Genomic DNA, 16,466 nt, shown 5'->3' on the forward strand with positions numbered 1-16,466 from the left:
AGCCTTCCGTGGCTCAATGTCACCCTCACTATTTTCACTATTTCCCAAAACCTGCTCACACATCTCAGCCCTTGCCTGTTGGACTCTGCTAGGAGACCACTTCAGGTGGAAAGTGAGATGAAGGGTGGGGAAGATGGCGACTGGAGAGGAGGCCCCAGCTTCAGCAAAGCAGGCTTTTAAAGAAAAACAACACAAAGCAAGAAACAAACACCCACTGACTTAAGCCACCCACCTCTCCTCCCAGAACCCTGTGGACAGCTGCAGGTACAGCTGGGCTCACCCACAGTGCGGGACTCCATCCCACTGTCCCTGGTGTCCCCTCCCTGTCTGAACTGTCTTGACGCTGTGAGGACAAACCTTCTCCAGGGAGGGGCTGTCAAAGCTTTCGATCTGGTTGTTCAGCTCTTTGCTCAGACGCAAGCTCCAGTTGGAACCTCGAGTCTTCTTAAGGGAGTTTCTCAGAAACTGAGGAGACAGAAGATGTAGGTGGGCAGTGCCCAAGGACCCCAGTCCTGTCCTCTCCCAGGCTGCGGGAGGGCTGTGTGACCTTGAGTGGTGACTCACCCTCTCTGGCCCCCTTCCCCAATCTCCAGACTGCTCGACCCATCGAACCCTGATCCCGTGAGCCTGGAGAACAGCTGTGGCTTTGATGCTGGAGGGAGGAGGGTTACCCCGTGCTGCTTTCCTGAACACATGGTTCCCCGAGTTGGAAGGCTCTCTGTTCTCCCCTGCTGGCAGACACAGCCGTGGACGTGCCTGGTGCTCCCCAAGTCTTCTCGGACAGAAGGAGAATGTGTCCTCCAAGGACTCCTAAACTCCCCATGCCGACCCCGCCGAGGGCCCTCCCGTGCACTCTTCTCCTTTCTCCCGGCCCGACCTCAGCAAGCTGGATCATGTCCTCACCTGAATTAGCTTGTCCTCCCAGGTCTTCTGATTCCAAGTAAACTCAGTATGTTCTGCAGAAAGAAGGCCCACATGTGCTACTTTCTCCCGCTGCTCCCTTCTGGGGACCCCCTCGTGGGTCAGGCACTCGAAGCCCTCCACGGATGGGCTCAGCACATGCTGTTGTCCCCTCCCCACTTCAAGCCAGGTGATTAGTACGCCAGCAGGCACGCGGGGAGGGGGCCCCCGGGCGCCTCACCTTCCAGGTACTTGACCAGCAGCGGGATCTCCAGCTCCCACATGTCAGCCATGGCGGGCGCGATGCTCTGGCTCAGGGTCCTTAGGAGGTTGAGCATGGCTATCCCACGGCCCTCCCCCTTGTAGGGAGATGACATCAGCACCTGGGTGGGGGACGCCCAGATGCCAGTGGGGCAGGGCAGCCCCCCACCCAGGCACTTTGTTCCCAGAAAGAAGAGGGGCAAGATCATGGGCTTTCTCCCCACCCCAGGCTTCTGCAGAGTGTGGGTTAATGCCCAGAGTCAACATAAGGAGCAGAACGCGTGCGTGCAAGGCCCACCGGGGGCAGGCGGGCCCTTGGCAGTGTCCTGGGGATGCGCTGGGGCTGCTCAGAGGCTGAGCAGAGGAATGTGGGAGCACGTTCCCAGCAGGTTCCTGGGCATCCGAGCACACAGCCCCTGCCACATGTACCCAAGAGGAATCAAAGGGGCCTGGAAAGCTCTGTCCTGCCAAGTGTCTAGCTCCCTCCTCCCTTGGGGGGGCTTTCAAGAGAGAGATGCCACGGGCCCTGGCCTCAGTCTGCCCAGGGCACAGCCTGGATGAGCCACTCACCAGGAGACGGGCTAGCAGTTTCTGGGGCGCGGGCAGATCCACTGAGGAAGAAGGAGATGTGACCCTGCTGAAGCTGCCCGGCTGATACTGGGAAACACCCCATGCTCCCATGCCCCTGTGCCCCTGAGAAGGGCTTTGCCCTAGAAGTACTTTCCTGAAGCATCCCATTGCCCCCAGAACAGAGGATGGGTTGGCACAGGGACCAGTGATAGGTCCATAAAGAACATCATTTTAATTGGTTGATCCTAGGAAGAAGGGAGAATTGCGCTTTGCGCTGGGGCTTAGAAGACATTGTGGGGGGGCGCCTGGGTGGCGCAGTCGGTTAAGCGTCCGACTTCAGCCAGGTCACGATCTCGCGGTCCGTGAGTTCGAGCCCCGCGTCGGGCTCTGGGCCGATGGCTCAGAGCCTGGAGCCTGTTTCCGATTCTGTGTCTCCCTCTCTCTCTGCCCCTCCCCTGTTCATGCTCTGTCTCTCTCTGTCCCAAAAATAAATAAACGTTGAAAAAAAAAAATTAAAAAAAAAAAAAAAAAAAAAGACATTGTGGGGGGGGGGGGGGTGCTAGTCCAGAGCCCGGGGGAGGTCATGAAGAAGACCCTTCACCATTTGCCGTCCCTGGGTCCTAAAGGGCTCCTAAAATCACACCCACCACCAGCAACGCCCATCCAGCAAAGCCCCAGCCCCACGAGAACAGCCCCCTTGGAAGAGCAGTGTCACTCCACCCTTAGGTGGGGCCAGTCACTTCTTGGAGAGTCTGACATGGACAGTGCTGCACTGGGGTTACAGACGACTCCCATGGGACCCAGACAAGTCACATGTGGAGAAAGCCTGAGCCTCCATGGGTGAGGTCCTGGGAGGGGTGCAGGGGGAGCGGATGTGAGGAATGACCCGCCAAAGGAAGCTGGCTCCATTTCAACCCCTCCTCAGATATGCTAAGGGCCTCCGGCCTGGCTGTTTGGACTCCTAGACGCTTCCTGGGAAACGGGGAGAGGACACACTCGGAGACACGGAGTGACCGGCCCGCCCAAGCCCCCCAGCCAGCACAGGGACGCTGCCCACCGTGCCCGCTCTTGCTGGCCACGCTGGCCTCCACATCCTTGGTGCGCGGCTGGCGCTCCACCAGGTTTGCGAGACTGATGCAGATGGGAGTCAAGGCCTCGGTGTGATCTGTCTCCATGATGTAGCACAGGAGCTGCAGCCAGAACTCCTGGGTTGGGGGCAGAGGGGCAGGATTGGCGGCGGCATCCGTGGCCACACGAGGTCCGTCAGGCCCGCCCCACGGTGCCGGCCTGTGAGTCCAGGACTGGCTCTAAGCAGGTGCCCCCTGGGCTGTGGCCACCGTGAATCTTCTCACTCTCTCTGTTATTCAGATAAGCTGCCCCCGGCCAGGGAGCGTCCAGCCCAGAGTCTCACGGAGTGGACAAGGATTCCCTCCTGATGCTATCGTGGTAAATTTTTTGGCCGAATCACGTTGTATCGCAATGCAAAGTTGACACCCTCGTTTCCCTCTTAAGCTTGTGACTTCCTTGGGGTTACACGGAGCCCTCGCAGTATAAGCCTCCGTGTCTTCACGTGCTAGGAACTCACTGGATGCTTGTGCAATTAAACAATTAAAATCATATCTACACACACACACACACACATACACACCTGGGCTGCAGGGGCTTGAAGGTAATAGACACATTTCTGGCAATAAGTCAATGGATACCTATTGAGGCCCTCTGCGTGCCAAGCACTGCCTTAGTGTCTGGGGGACTAAGCTCCCATCAAGGACCCAGCTCTGGAACTGGACCTTTAAGGACAAGAGCTCGGGTGGTGGGAAGATGGAGGCCCTCCGGGCCCCGGCAGCGGGACTGGGAGAAGAAACAACACAGAGCTCTGGGCATGCGTCATTGCCCTGTCCGCCCCCTCCACTCCGAGCCTGGTGTGGGACCCACACAAGTCAAGCTGTCGGCTGCAGGGTGACCACTCACATTGGTCATCCCACTGACGGAAGAGGTTATGATCCGCACAGTGTCCATGGTGACTTTATGGACCATCTTCTCCTCCAGGTCCCTCTGATAAAAGCTCTCCCGGCGATTTGTCTGGAAGGCAGAACCGAGGGGTCCCTGCTCGCGGGCGGGTGCCCTGCAGCCTTCGGTGTGGCCTCCTCACCCCCGTGAGGCTCCATGCCCCGGAGCCGGGTCTCCAGGGTTTTCTGGATTCCCTGCCTGGCGTGACTGCGCCCACCCTTACCTACAGCTCACTGCGTCTCTGTGCCTGAACGCAGTCATGAACGCAGACTCACGCAGGTTTGAGCACAGATACACCGGGCGGATTCTTGCCTCAGTGCTTCGGAAACCGCTTCCAAGGCCCGGCTGCGCCATGGTCTGCATATCAGGGCCACTCACCAGTTTGTAGGTGGAGAGAGTCAGCTGCACAGACACGTACTTCAGGCCCCAGCCTTTGATCCTGTCCTGGTAGCCAGACAGAGCCAACTGGCCGACGATGCGGAGAATAGCCATCCTTACCTGTGGGGACGGGCAGCAGACAAGCCGGGGACTGGGATGGGCTCCGGGGGAGAAGGGCTCAGCATCTAACGCCGAATCCCGTGACCTGAGATGGCCAGGAATTGGGGGTGCTCTGGGCGGGAAGGAGCCTCAGGGGCTACCACCCACTCTGCCCCCCATCCCCTGCCTCGTCCAGGGGCGTCCACTCTGCAGCGGGCCCACCCAGGAGCCCTATCTGAGCCTCCCAGAGACACGGAGCACACTCCCTTCTAGACAGGCTACTCCCTTCTCAGGCAGCCCTGGAGGGGACAGCCTGACTCTTATGCTGGGCCCGCCCAGGCTTGGGCTCATGTTTGCAAAACCCTACGTGGGGTCAGCACAGAACAAACCTGTTCTCTCTTCCCTTGACGGTCTCCACATTTTGAGAACAGCACGGCCTAAATCTCCAGCCCAAATCCCACCCCACCCCCCCAGGCCCTCTAGACCCTCGCCCTCTTGGACCTACGACCAGAACTGAAGCTACATTCCAAGGTGGCCATGGCTACAGTGGAGACTGGACTGTGGGGTTTGGGGGGCCTTTATTTGGAGGGCGCAAGGTGTGCGTCTTTCGAATTTCAAGTTGCTTTCTTCGAATGCAGTAAAGGCTACACCAAACCCTCAGGCAGCCACGCAGCTCTGGAGGACTCCGGATTCACCCAGCCTCTCCTCTGTCCAGGGTGCTGGCTGGGCCCCTTCATCGGGCAACTCCAGGTCCTTGAGGAGAGCTGTGGTCCTGCTCCCGTGGGCCTCACACTCCTCCAGCCCTACTCAGTGCTGGCCAGGAAGCTAGGTTTTCCATCAAAGGGCCTCCAGCAGGCCGCCCTCCCCACAGAGCTGGAGAGGAGTGAAGGCCGCCCACCGGACTTCCCTCCGTCGCCCCCTCAGAGTGCCCCAAGCCCCATCCCCTTCCGGGTGTCTGCCCCCGTTACCTTGAAGCGGGTGTCAGAGAGGGTGGTCTTGACCACCCGGATGGCCAGGTAGATGGTCCTGACATTCATTCTGGGCTCTGAAAGAGGAACACCAGCCTGGAGGGCCACCGGCCTCAGAGCTGGGCTCTGAGGAGATGCCCAGGACTCCCAGCGAGACCCCCAGAGCAGCAGGCCTGCCCCCCACCTTCTACCAGGAGCCAGGCATCAGCTGGCTCGTCCACGTCACACCTCTTGAGAGCCTCCGACTCCCACCGCGGCTCGGGGCCGCCTCCCTCAGAGGCCTCGCTGGCCACCTCCCTGTCCCACCCCACCCGGTGCCAGGGGAGAGCATGGCTTTTATGCTTCACAGCTTGGCCTCTGCTTTGTGATTCTCATGGAACCCAGCCGGACCCTCCTTGAGGTGAGAGCCCCACCTACTGTCACTTTAGCACCTTCAGGTGGGCACATGGTGGGCTGGGCACACGGTGGGCACGCATAGACCGTTAAGCACAGCAGGGCAGAGCCCGGGCTCTGGTACCAGGCTGCCTGGGTTCAGACCCTGTGTCTGCCACAACGTAGCTATGTGACCGCAGGTGAATTCCTCAGTCCCCTGTGCTTCAGTTTCCCTACCTTTAAAATGGGGATAACAACAGTACCTCTCTCACAGAGCTTCTGTGAGCAGTAATGACAGCGCTTGGCACACAAGAAGTGCTTTGGAAGCGTTTGTTAGTCATAGAATTGCGGACAGCCGATTGGGGGAGAAGGAAGATTGACAGAGGTAAGACAGAGGGGCGCCTGGGTGCCTCAGTTGGTTAAGCATCTGACTCTTCACATCGTCTCAGGCCGTGATCTCGCTGTCGTGGGATCAAGCCCCGCAGTGAGCTCTGTGCGAACACCATGGAGCCTGCTTGGGATTCTCTCTCTCCCTCTCTCTCTGCCCCTCCCCCTGCCAAAATAAATAAATCAACTTAAACAAAAAAGAGAGAGAGAGAGACAGAGAGAGAGAGAGGGGTAAGAGAGAGCCAAGAGAAGATTCCGGAGAGGTCCAGTGTGGACAGAATTGCAGTCGGGTGCTCGGGCTCACACTACACTCAAGGCTACATGTTACTACAAGTCAACGCTGGTGGAAAAGTAGCAGGCAACCAAGCACTAAGAGAGCAGGTTCCAATTTTGAGTTTTTATCTGCAAGATAGAAACTTTTTTTCTGATTTTAAAAATAACGTGTGTTCATTGCAAAATTAAAATAAAAGGTAACCACGCAACAGTTTGTGTCCTTCCACACTCACTCAGGCAAAACTAAGCATATAGATTTCTTGCAAGTAATCAAGACTATGTAACACCCTACCCCCCACACCATACTATCACCCTCAATACAGAGAGGGCTTCTTTCCCATGAAAAAATACAGAGTGACTATATCCTTTAAGGTTGAGTAATATTCCACTATGTGTATATACTATTCTTCATTCCAGAAATTCCCTATAGAAAAACATTTAGGTTGTTTCTAACGTTTTGTTTGTATGCACGATGTGGTAATGAACGTCATTGTCCAGTTACCTTCGGGCAATTATATCCTTCAGACAATTGTCAAGAAGCTGGACTGTTGAGCCCAAGTTTTGGTCCCTATCCAACTGAACATCCAGAATGCTTTATCAACTTACACAAGAAGCTAGTTTCTTTTTTTTTTTTTTTTTCTAGCACAGGGATTAGCAAAGTATAACCCGCAGGCTAAATCCAGATCAAAGCCCATTTGTGTAAATAAAGTTTTATTGGAACATAGCTCCACTGTGCAGTTTATGACTGCTTTTACACAGCTGAGTAACTGTCACAGAGACCATATGGCCTATAAAGCCGAAAGTACTTTTACTATCAGGCCTTTTACAGAAAAATGGTGAGGCCAACTCTAGTCATTATTATCTCTGTCCATCAGATAAATCTGCATTTTTTTTTTTTAAGAGAAAGGTTCACTATCAGCAGAACGTCCTTCATATAAAGTTGCCCAGTCTGTGCACTGCACAGGGCACTCAGCTGAAGGACTGAACGGGAGTGGCCATGCTCTCCTCACCAAATCATGAACCTGCCGGGCCACGTGCTCCCAGCAAGGGATGTCTTGTCCCAGTTCACACAGAGGCACTGTCTGAGCTGCTGCCTCAGCTGGGGAGAGTATTTCCCTTCTGATAACAGGGCCAGGGTTCTAGTTTGGGCTTAGGGATTCAGAATCAGGAGTTTCAACTATGATTGGGCATTGGGACAGTGGGGCTTTAGGGCTATGCCTACATGATATAACTAGGCCTTACATAAAGCCTTTGATTTAGTTTGGCGGGGGGGGGGGGGTAGTTCTAAGATTCAGATTAAAAGTTGGAGGGGTGCCCGGGTGGCTCAGTCGGTTGGTTAAGCGTCCGACTTCGGCTCAGGTCATGATCTCACAGTCCGTGAGTTCGAGCCCCGTGTCGGGCTCTGTGCTGTGCTGACAGCTCGGAGCCCGGAGCCTGCTTCTCTCTGCCCCTCCCCCACTCACGCTCTGTCTCTCTATCAAGAAATGAATAAACGTTAAAAAAAAAAAGTTGGAAATTCAGACTCAGGTGGAAGCCGGGATTCAGGGTTTGCGGACACACCTTGGGGGGGGGGGGGGGTCACAGTGCTGGTTAGGTTCAAGCACAGAAAATGCGAGGCAACAGACAGCCATGACCCCTTGGCCTAGCCAGCGATGTCAACAAAAGAGGAAATGACCGAGTTCCAGATATGTGTGAGACCCGCTTCCCCTGACTCCCGCCCCGCCTCCTGGTCCTGCTCACCAGCTGCGCTCACTATCGCCCTAATCAGGGTCAATGTCCCCACGCGGATGGCCTCTTGGCTCATCTCCATCTGACCGAGGAAGAATTTCATCAGCTCCTTGGGGTAGGACCGGGCTGCAGGGGGGAAGGTTGCCTTAGTCATACGCCCCCTGGGCCAGACAGATGGAGCCAGAGGAGGCAGCCCTGGGGGGCGGGGACTCCCGGGGGGGGGGCAGGGACTCCCCACCCTCCGCCAGGCTCATAGGGGACCTGGGGGAGCCTCACCGAGGGCTATGAAGCAGTGTACGATCTCCGCCAGGTTTTGGCTGCTGTACTGCTGCTGGGCAGGAGCCTTGGAACACACCTGGGGAGGGGGCGTGCAGGGAGGGTGGTGAGACGACAAGCAGAGATGGGATGCAAGCACGGGGGCGGCCCGGCCGTGGCAGAGCTGTGTGGGCAACCAACGCCTCCCAGCCCCCAGCGGATACGGGAGCCAGATGAATGAGATGGGGGCTCCACAGCCGCACCACCTGCCACCGCCCACTCCCCACGGCAGCACCCCGAGAATGCTGGTGCCCCGCCAAGCTCGCGGCCTCACCTGGACGTGCAGTTCCGTGAAAATGGTGTGTAGTTGCATTTGGGGGACGGGGGTGTTGGTGGTGACGGACGTTTCCAGGATCTGCCTCAAGACCTGCAATGAACAGGCCGATGATTCAGGGTCAGTGAACTCTGGACTCTTGTGGCTCAGAGGGGCCCATCAGCCGGCGGTATCAACATCCCCCCTGGGAGCTGGCGGGAAACGCAGAGGATGTGGAGAAACGGGGACCCTCTTGTACCATTGGTGGGAATGCAAACTGGTGCAGCCACTCCGGAAAACAGTGTGGAGGTTCCTCAAAAAATTAAACATAGACCTACCCCATGACCCAGCAGTAGCACTGCTAGGAATTTCCCCAAGGGATACAGGAGTGCTGATGCATAGGGGCACCTGTACCCCAATGTCTATAGCAGCACTCTCAACAATAGCCAAATTATGGAAAGAGCCTAAATGTCCATCAACTGATGAATGGATAAAGAAATTGTGGTTTATATACACAATGGAATATTACGTGGCAATGAGAAAGAATGAAATCTGGCCTTTTGTAGCAACGTGGATGGAACTGGAGAGTGTGATGCTAAGTGAAATAAGCCATACAGAGAAAGACAGATACCATATGTTTTCACTCTTATGTGGATCCTGAGAAACTTAACAGAAGATCATGGGGGAGGGGAAGGGCGAAAAAAAGTTACAGAGGGGGAAGGAGGCAAACCATAAGAAACTCTTAAATACTGAGAACAAACTGAGGGTTGATGGGGGGCGGGTGATGGGTATTGAGGAGGGCACCTGTTGGGATGAGCACTGGGTGTTGTATGGAAACCAATTCGACAATAAATTTCATAAAAAGAAAAAAGAAAAAGAAATGCAGTCTCTCAGGCTCTTCTCCAGACCTGATGAATCGGATCCTGCATTGTCAACAAGCCCCCAAGCTATTCCCAGGCACAGTGATGCTTGGAAAGTGCTGTGCTAAGCCACTGAGCATGGCATTCAAGGCCCTCTTCCCCTTTCTCCCCTATCCACCTGGCAGCGAATCTCATTCTTTAGCCAGAGTGATCGAAGGGCGGCCCCCTAAATCTATCGTATTAATTTCTGCTCTTTGCTTTTGTAGCTGAGGACCACGCCTCTGCTGTAAGTGAGTGACACAGCCCAGGTCACACCTTCACTCAGAACCCTGCCAAGGCTCCATCCCACACAGGTTACGGGCTATCGTGGGTTAAAGGGTCTCCTGAAAATTCATGTGCACCTGGAGCCTCAGAATGTGACTTTATTTGAACATGAGGCTTTCCAGGGGCACCTGGGTGGCTCAGGCGGTCAAGGGTCCAACTTCGGCTCAGGTCATGATCTCACGGTTTGTGAGTTCGAGCCCCGTGTCGGGCTCTGTGCCAACAGCTGGGAGCCCGGAGCCTGCTTCAGATTCTGTGTCTCCCTCTCTCTCTCTCTGTCTGTCCTCCGCTCGTGCTCTGTCTCTGTCTCCCAAAAATAAACATTAACAAAATTAAAAGAAAAAACAAAATAAGCTTTCCAGATGTCATGAGGTAAGGGCCTCAGATGAAATGAACCATCCTGGATTTAAGATGGGTCTGAAGTCCAACAACTAGCGTCCTTATAAGAAGAGGGGAGGACACGGAGAAGAGACCACGTGAAGAGAGGGGGACGACGGAAGGCTGCAGCCACCAGCCAAGCAACGCATGGGGCCACCGGCAGCCGGAAGAGGCAACCAAAGGATTCCTCTCCAGGGCCTTCAGAAGGAGCGCCCCTGGAACCGTGAGGCTACATTTCTGTTACTTGGAGCCGCCCACCCTGTGGTTCTCTTACGGCAGCCCCAGGAAACTAACACACAACCTCACCGAAGCCTCCAAGACCCTTTGGGATCTCATCCCTTCCACCTGGAACAGCAGTGTTTCTCAAAAATCCAGTGAGTGTGGAGCCCCAGCTTCTACTCAGGTGACACTCCCCCTCCCGACGCGGGACCCAGAGGAGCCAAGCCTGCAGCCTCTCACCTGCGTGATGAACAGGGCCTCCAGGCCGCCCCGGTATTCCGCCAGCAGCAGGGGGATGTAGTCGTACAACTGATTCCGAAGGTCGTCGTTGGGCAGGAGGAGGGTCAGCATGGGCTTCAGGGACTTGATGACCCCCAGCTTCACCTACCACAGGAGCCCGGGAGCCCCAGCGAGGCCCAGTGAGGTCACCCCATCCAGAGAGTCCAGGGCACGTGACAGAGAGGGCCTTGGGAGTAGGCGGGGCCCCGCCCGAGACCCCACAGGCAGGCGACGAGGCCGGACTGTCCCTGCAAGTCCCGGCTCTGTCACTCGGGAGAACCTGTCTGAGCGCCTGAGTTTCCTCATTTGTAAAACGGTCCTACGGCACAGCTCCTCTAGGTAAAACGCACCGTAACAGGGACCCTCCTCCAGCAACTCCTGGGGTCTTTCTCAAGCCAGGCCCCCCGGGGCCCCAGGGCCCAGGCAGGTCAGCTCCTCCATTGATCAGGTCACCGTCTCTCCGGGTTCTGAGAACGAGGCTGGACCCAGTGGTCTCTCAGCCCTCCTTAGCCACACAGGCTGGGGAGCCATGACCTGGGGGAGACCACAGGACCCCCTTGAGAAGGGTGCTTCTCACCTCAGGGTTGTGGTTCCTTAGCCACACGGTCACGAAATAGCGATACATCGGGAACAGCTTCATGGCAAACTGATCTTCCGTCATCACAGGATACACACTGTCCTCCAGATGCCGCAGGTAAAACTGGACCGTCTCACAGAAGGTCTCTATGGCTACAGAGCAGGGTGGGGGCAGTGAGTCCCGAGGGGCAGCAGCCGGACGAGGTCTCCCCGGGCCACCTCCCTCCAGAAGCGTTGGCACACTTCTGTAACCAGCAGGTGAGCGAGATGGCCTCAGACAGCCTAGAAAATGCCTCTCTTCAGCCCGTGCTCTCTGCCTTCCAATTTTTATCAGCTTTCTACCCGTGTGGGAGGGGGGCTGTTAAGCCCACGGGTGTTTCCAGACCCCAGTCCTTGAGATTCACATACAGGGGTCAAGGGTAGGATATGGCTCCTTACTCACAGCCTGAGGATTGTCCCACAGAGGGCAGTGAGCACATTTTGTCTTATTCTTCTCAGGGATCAGGGATTTGGGACCCCCCCGAAACACTTAAGAAATCAAAACCTGGGGCAAGGAGATCAGACCATAAAGAGCATCCGAGACCAGCCCTGGTCGGGCCCAACATAGAGCCATGTTCCCTGGTTCCCTCTCCTGTGAAATCCCGTCGTCCTCCTGAAACGCTCGAAACAGAGCCGGGTAAACCGAGTCACAGAGACAACTTCCTCCCGCTAAGCCGTGTTCCCTTGAAAGCACCGGCCACAGTTCCACCGCCTGTGCCCCGCCGAGAGCCGATCGGGGCCACATGAAGCAGGAGATTGGACAAATGCTCGGGAATAAGTGAACAACCTACCTCCTGTTCAGCAAACCCCTCCACCTGCTTGCCCAGGGCCCTCGTCCAGCCCCCTGGCCGGGCCCCACCAGCGGGCCCCACCAGGCACGTACCACTGCAGATCACCTGGCACATCTTGGCTTCATTGGTGAGTCTCAGCATCGTGAATATGGTGGCCAGGGTGATGCCCATGTATGGCATGAATTCAAACACTGTGCAGGGGGACGAGAGGTGGCAGGGAGTTGGGGGCGGGTCAGCAGGGACAGGCCAGAGGACAAGCCCGCTTCCTGCCACCTCCTGCCTCCACGGGGCCCAGCGTGTGGCTGAGGCCACAGGATAAAGTGTGGAAGTCAGTGGGAGGTGAAAGGAACAAACCGGAAACAAGCGAAGGGGGAGGAAGCAGGAAAGGAAGGAGACCGGGGACAGGGAGACAGAAGGAGGAGGAAGAGGAGGAGGGGGAGGAGGAGGGGGAGACAGAACCATAGGGAGGAGCTGGCAGAGCAGAAAGTCAGGGAGGGGAGACTGAGCCTGGCTCCTGGATAGATGCCTGGCTCTTTACGTGTCCCACCAAGGTCCTTGGATGAACAAAGACACAGGGAGACAGGCAGCAAGAAAGAGAAACCAGAAGAAGGCAACAGGCGGGCAGAGAAAGGAAGGAAACCGAGGGACGCTGGGGGCAGAGAAGAGGCGTTGTTGGGGGAAAGGGAACAGGTGACAGAGCCACCCTCCCCTCCAAGCCCGGCCCCTCCAGCGGCCGTCTCAGAGCAGCTAGTCCCCTGCCCCCCGCCCCACTCTCTCCACCCACCCGGCCCCATCTGACCAGAGCCCCTGCAAAACGGGACACGCTGGCCCCCGGGCCCTTCCTGAGCCACCGCCCTTCTCGCAGCTTCCACACCACTGCCACCCTGTCCCCGTCTCCCTGCCAACTCTCTTTCTGACGTCGGGTTTCTCCGAGCTGGGTTCTGCCCGCCTCCTCTCCTCTGTCTGCAGCTGTGGGTGTGGACGGCTTTGAGCACCACCCACACGCCAAGACCCTGGGAGGAAGGCCCCCCACACCTGCCCTCGGACTCGACTCCGCATCCACCCATCAGCTGGCCACCTGACCCCGCCCCCCGAAAGTCCCACAGGAATGTGAACTCAGTGCACCTGCCCGGCAGCCAGCTGCTCACGCCTGAAGCTGGGAGTCTTCCTTGGCTCCTCTTTTTTTTCCTTCACCTCCAGCACAGAACTCATCAGCAAGTCCCATCAGTCGGAGCCTCATTCATCTCTCTCCGTCTGCGCACCCCTCACCAGCCTGGCCCCAGCCTGAGCCACCATCGCCTCTCACGTACACACCTCTCATCCCTTCTCCACCCACACAACAGCTAGAATGTTCTTCCTGGAACCTGCGTGTCACAAGGCAACCCTGCAGCTTTCCGGGGCTCTCATGGAGGTCCAGACTCTACCACACCCACCAGGCCCTGCCAGCCTCTCCAACCCCACTTTCACCATCTGGCCCTCACCCTAACGACAGCCACAGTGACCTCTCAGTCCTTCAGAGAAGCCGAGCCTTTCCCTGCCTCAGGGCCTTTGCACATGACGTTCTCCGTGCAGAACGCCCTCCTGCAATCTAGTTCTTCACCATCATCTCGTCCTTTCGGGTCACAACTGAAATGTTGCTACCCCAGTGAGGGCCCCTCACAGAGGTGAGGTCCCCTCCCTCCTGATCTCAAACAGCCACCAGGCTGTTCTCGTCACACCACATGTCATCTCATATGATGATGGCCGATTTTCTTGTTTACTTGTTTACCGTCCTTTATGGAGGCGGGACCGAGCGCATTGTACTCACTGCCACGTGCAGCAGGAGCTCAGCACCTGCTGTGGAATGGGGGGGGGGGGGGGAGGGGAGAGGTAAGAAGGAAAAGAGATGAGAACACAAGAGAACGGGGCCTGAGAGGGAGAGCGGTCTGGAGAAAGCAGAGGAATGAAGAGACAGAAATGAGAGGCAGGAACACGGAATCTTGACAGCTGAGGGAGACGTGGAAACGGAAAGAAGGAATGCCAGAGGAAGTAAGGTAAGCGGGGGGATGGTTGAAGCGGAGACAGGGGTGAAGGAGAGCTTGTGTCGGGATGAGCACTGGGCAATGTATAGAATCGTCAGGTGACTGGATGACATTCCTGAAACTGATATTACGCTGGACTCAAAAGAAAAACTTAATATAAATTTAAAAACTAGAAAAGAGAGAAATGGGGCTGGTCAGAGAAGACACAGGCAGTGACCGGAGGGAGCGCCAGGCCGGCCTGCAGGGCCAGACCCCCCCCCCCCCCGCCGCCATCCCGGGCTGAGGACCCGCGTGTGCCTACCGTTGCCATTGGCCAGTTTCGCCAAGGTGATGATGACGAATTCGTCCGTGAGGTTGAGAGGCTTGAGGTGGTGCTGCAGCTCATACATGACCAAGTTGAAGTGGTTGCGGGACAAAGCCACCAGGGTGTCGCTGGCCACCTCTGCCTTCACATAGCCCTCCACCTGCAGGGGACGGGGGAGGGACGTGTGTCTCCACCACCCGCTGGGCTGCCATGAAAACCCTCCTGCCCCACACCTGCTCCAGCTCAGGCTCCGCCTCTTCTTGCCCCCCTCCCCACAGGTCACTGGACCAGAGAAGCCAAGCCTCTCCCTGCCTCAGGGCCTTTGCACATGATGTTCTCCGTGCAGAACTAAATCCTGCATCCACCCAGGCCACCAACATCTCAAGCCCCTGGGCTGGCAGGGGAGGGGGGCAGGGCACCGATGGACCCAGGGCTTCACTACCTCCAGGCTCTCCCTCATCTCCTTGGAGGCGATGGCGACCAGCCTCTGGACGCCCTGATCCTCTAGCTCCCCCTCCTGCTGGATGATCTCCTGGAGGATGTTGTAAATGTTGACTTTGCGCTGGGTGGAAATCTGGAAACGATTACGGGCGGGCGGGAAGATCCTGGACGAGGTTGTGGCGCCTGGGATGGACCCAGCCCTGCCCCAACACAGCCCACCATCTTCTCCCTTCACTGGCCCTCCTCCCATATACCCGTGATTCGCTAGATACGTGTATTTGATCTTTGTCCCCTTTCTGGTTTCTGGCACAGAGCTCCTAAAACCCTTGGGAGTTTCCTAAGTGATGAGAGCCCTGAAAGAGTCCTTTGTTACCTTAATGAGGTGACTCAGAAAGCACCCAAGGATGGGGGCTGCCAGCCAGGAGAACCATCCCTTTCATTAGAGGGTCGTAACTTTCAGTCTTGGAGTGGGGGAGGGCCGGAATCCGAATGCATTGACCATAGCCAATGATTCAATCGGCCGGTGCCTCTGTAATGAGGCCTCTGTAGATCGCAGATCAGGGCTCAGCGAGCTTCCGGGCTGGCAAACACGTGGGGATTCTGGGAGAGCGGTGCACCCCAAGAAAGCACAGAACCTCCGCACCCGTTCCCCGTGGCCTCCCCTCTGCATCTCCTCCATCTGGCCATTCCTGAGTTTGATCCTTTTATAATAGACTAGTAATCCAGCGAGCGGTCTGTTCCTCTGAGTTGTGTGACCCACTCTAGCAAATCAATCAAACCCAGGGAGGGAGTTCGACATCCAGTCAGTCAGAGGCACGGGGGGGGGGGGGGGGGGGGGGGGGGGGGACAAGCGGGGGCGGGGGCAGCTTTGTGGGACTGAGCCCTTAGCCTATGGGATCCGATGCTGTCTCCAGGTGGGTAGGTCAGAACTGAGCTGAACTGGGGGACGCCCCGCTGGTGTTTGAGAACCGCTCGGTGGCGGAGGGGGTGGGAAACCCCACACGCATTGCAACTGGTTCCAGAATGAGTCATACCCCACCTGGGGGTTGTCCTCAAGCCGCCCAAGAGGCAGGCCCTACCGGGTTCCACCCCGGACACCTTTCTCCGCCCTCCCCCCATCCGACTCATCCAACTGGCCCTGGCGGTGTGGCCCGCAAATCTGTTCTCTCTTCCCTGTTCTCAGTCCGGCAGAGTCAGCAAGACAAGAGTCACATGGTCAGCGCCCCAGATTCTCCACACACTTGTCACTGGCCCACTTGAAAGCCCAAGAACGCAGTCCACCCTGGTGGGGGACCAGTCGATACCAGGAAATGTGCCTCTCACTCCCTTTTGATTCCCAGATAGCCTTATCGCCATCTTAAATGATCCTGTTTAAGGTAGAATTGGACAAAGAGACTGTATTCCCAGACCACACCTGGAGACTGGCGATTAAAATAACCCTTATTGAATCAGGCTTGACCAGCTGCTCTTACAGAATGAGTGTGGGCCGTTGACATGGGGGCCATGGCCCGCAAAGCCCTTGGAAAGGGGCCTCCTCTCTGTTGGGAGGGCGCCACTTCCCAGCAGCCCCAGAGGCCTTGGAAAAGGCACCTCAAGAAGGAAGAAATTCACTCAAACTTATATGTTCACCTAGTGAAATCTGCTCCAGAGAGTCGTGGCCTTGTTTGCCTGGTGTCGCCCTAGCGAATAACCGAGGCTTCTAAACTCCAACCAGAGATTCCTC

The 16,466-nt window shown here is 56.8% G+C and overlaps 1 protein-coding gene across 9 annotated transcripts in view; it reads right to left on the reverse strand.

Annotated features, from left to right (window-relative positions):
* Positions 1-16,466, reverse strand: part of MROH2A (maestro heat like repeat family member 2A) — a 44,832-nt gene that overhangs the window by 24,376 nt on the left and 3,990 nt on the right. For 6 of the 9 annotated variants that reach the window (XM_047870844.1, XM_047870842.1, XM_047870843.1 and 3 more), the window contains exons 4-19: positions 14,745-14,876; positions 14,300-14,462; positions 12,070-12,168; positions 11,149-11,300; positions 10,533-10,676; positions 8,536-8,628; positions 8,223-8,301; positions 7,959-8,072; positions 5,187-5,263; positions 4,120-4,239; positions 3,703-3,813; positions 2,789-2,936; positions 1,732-1,772; positions 1,142-1,283; positions 904-956; positions 358-465 (exon numbers count right to left, since the gene is read on the reverse strand). In XM_047870844.1, the coding sequence (XP_047726800.1) occupies positions 358-465; positions 904-956; positions 1,142-1,283; positions 1,732-1,772; positions 2,789-2,936; positions 3,703-3,813; positions 4,120-4,239; positions 5,187-5,263; positions 7,959-8,072; positions 8,223-8,301; positions 8,536-8,628; positions 10,533-10,676; positions 11,149-11,300; positions 12,070-12,168; positions 14,300-14,462; positions 14,745-14,876 (1,776 nt within the window). Of the gene's footprint in view, positions 1-357; positions 466-903; positions 957-1,141; positions 1,284-1,731; positions 1,773-2,788; positions 2,937-3,702; positions 3,814-4,119; positions 4,240-5,186; positions 5,264-7,958; positions 8,073-8,222; positions 8,302-8,535; positions 8,629-10,532; positions 10,677-11,148; positions 11,301-12,069; positions 12,169-13,102; positions 13,216-14,299; positions 14,463-14,744; positions 14,877-16,466 lie in introns of those variants that run through there. The other 3 variants (XM_047870845.1, XM_047870848.1, XM_047870849.1) reach the window with 3 other exon arrangements.

This window comes from Prionailurus viverrinus, chromosome C1 (assembly GCF_022837055.1).
Source record: "Prionailurus viverrinus isolate Anna chromosome C1, UM_Priviv_1.0, whole genome shotgun sequence".
NCBI classification, from domain to species: Eukaryota; Metazoa; Chordata; class Mammalia; order Carnivora; family Felidae; genus Prionailurus; species Prionailurus viverrinus.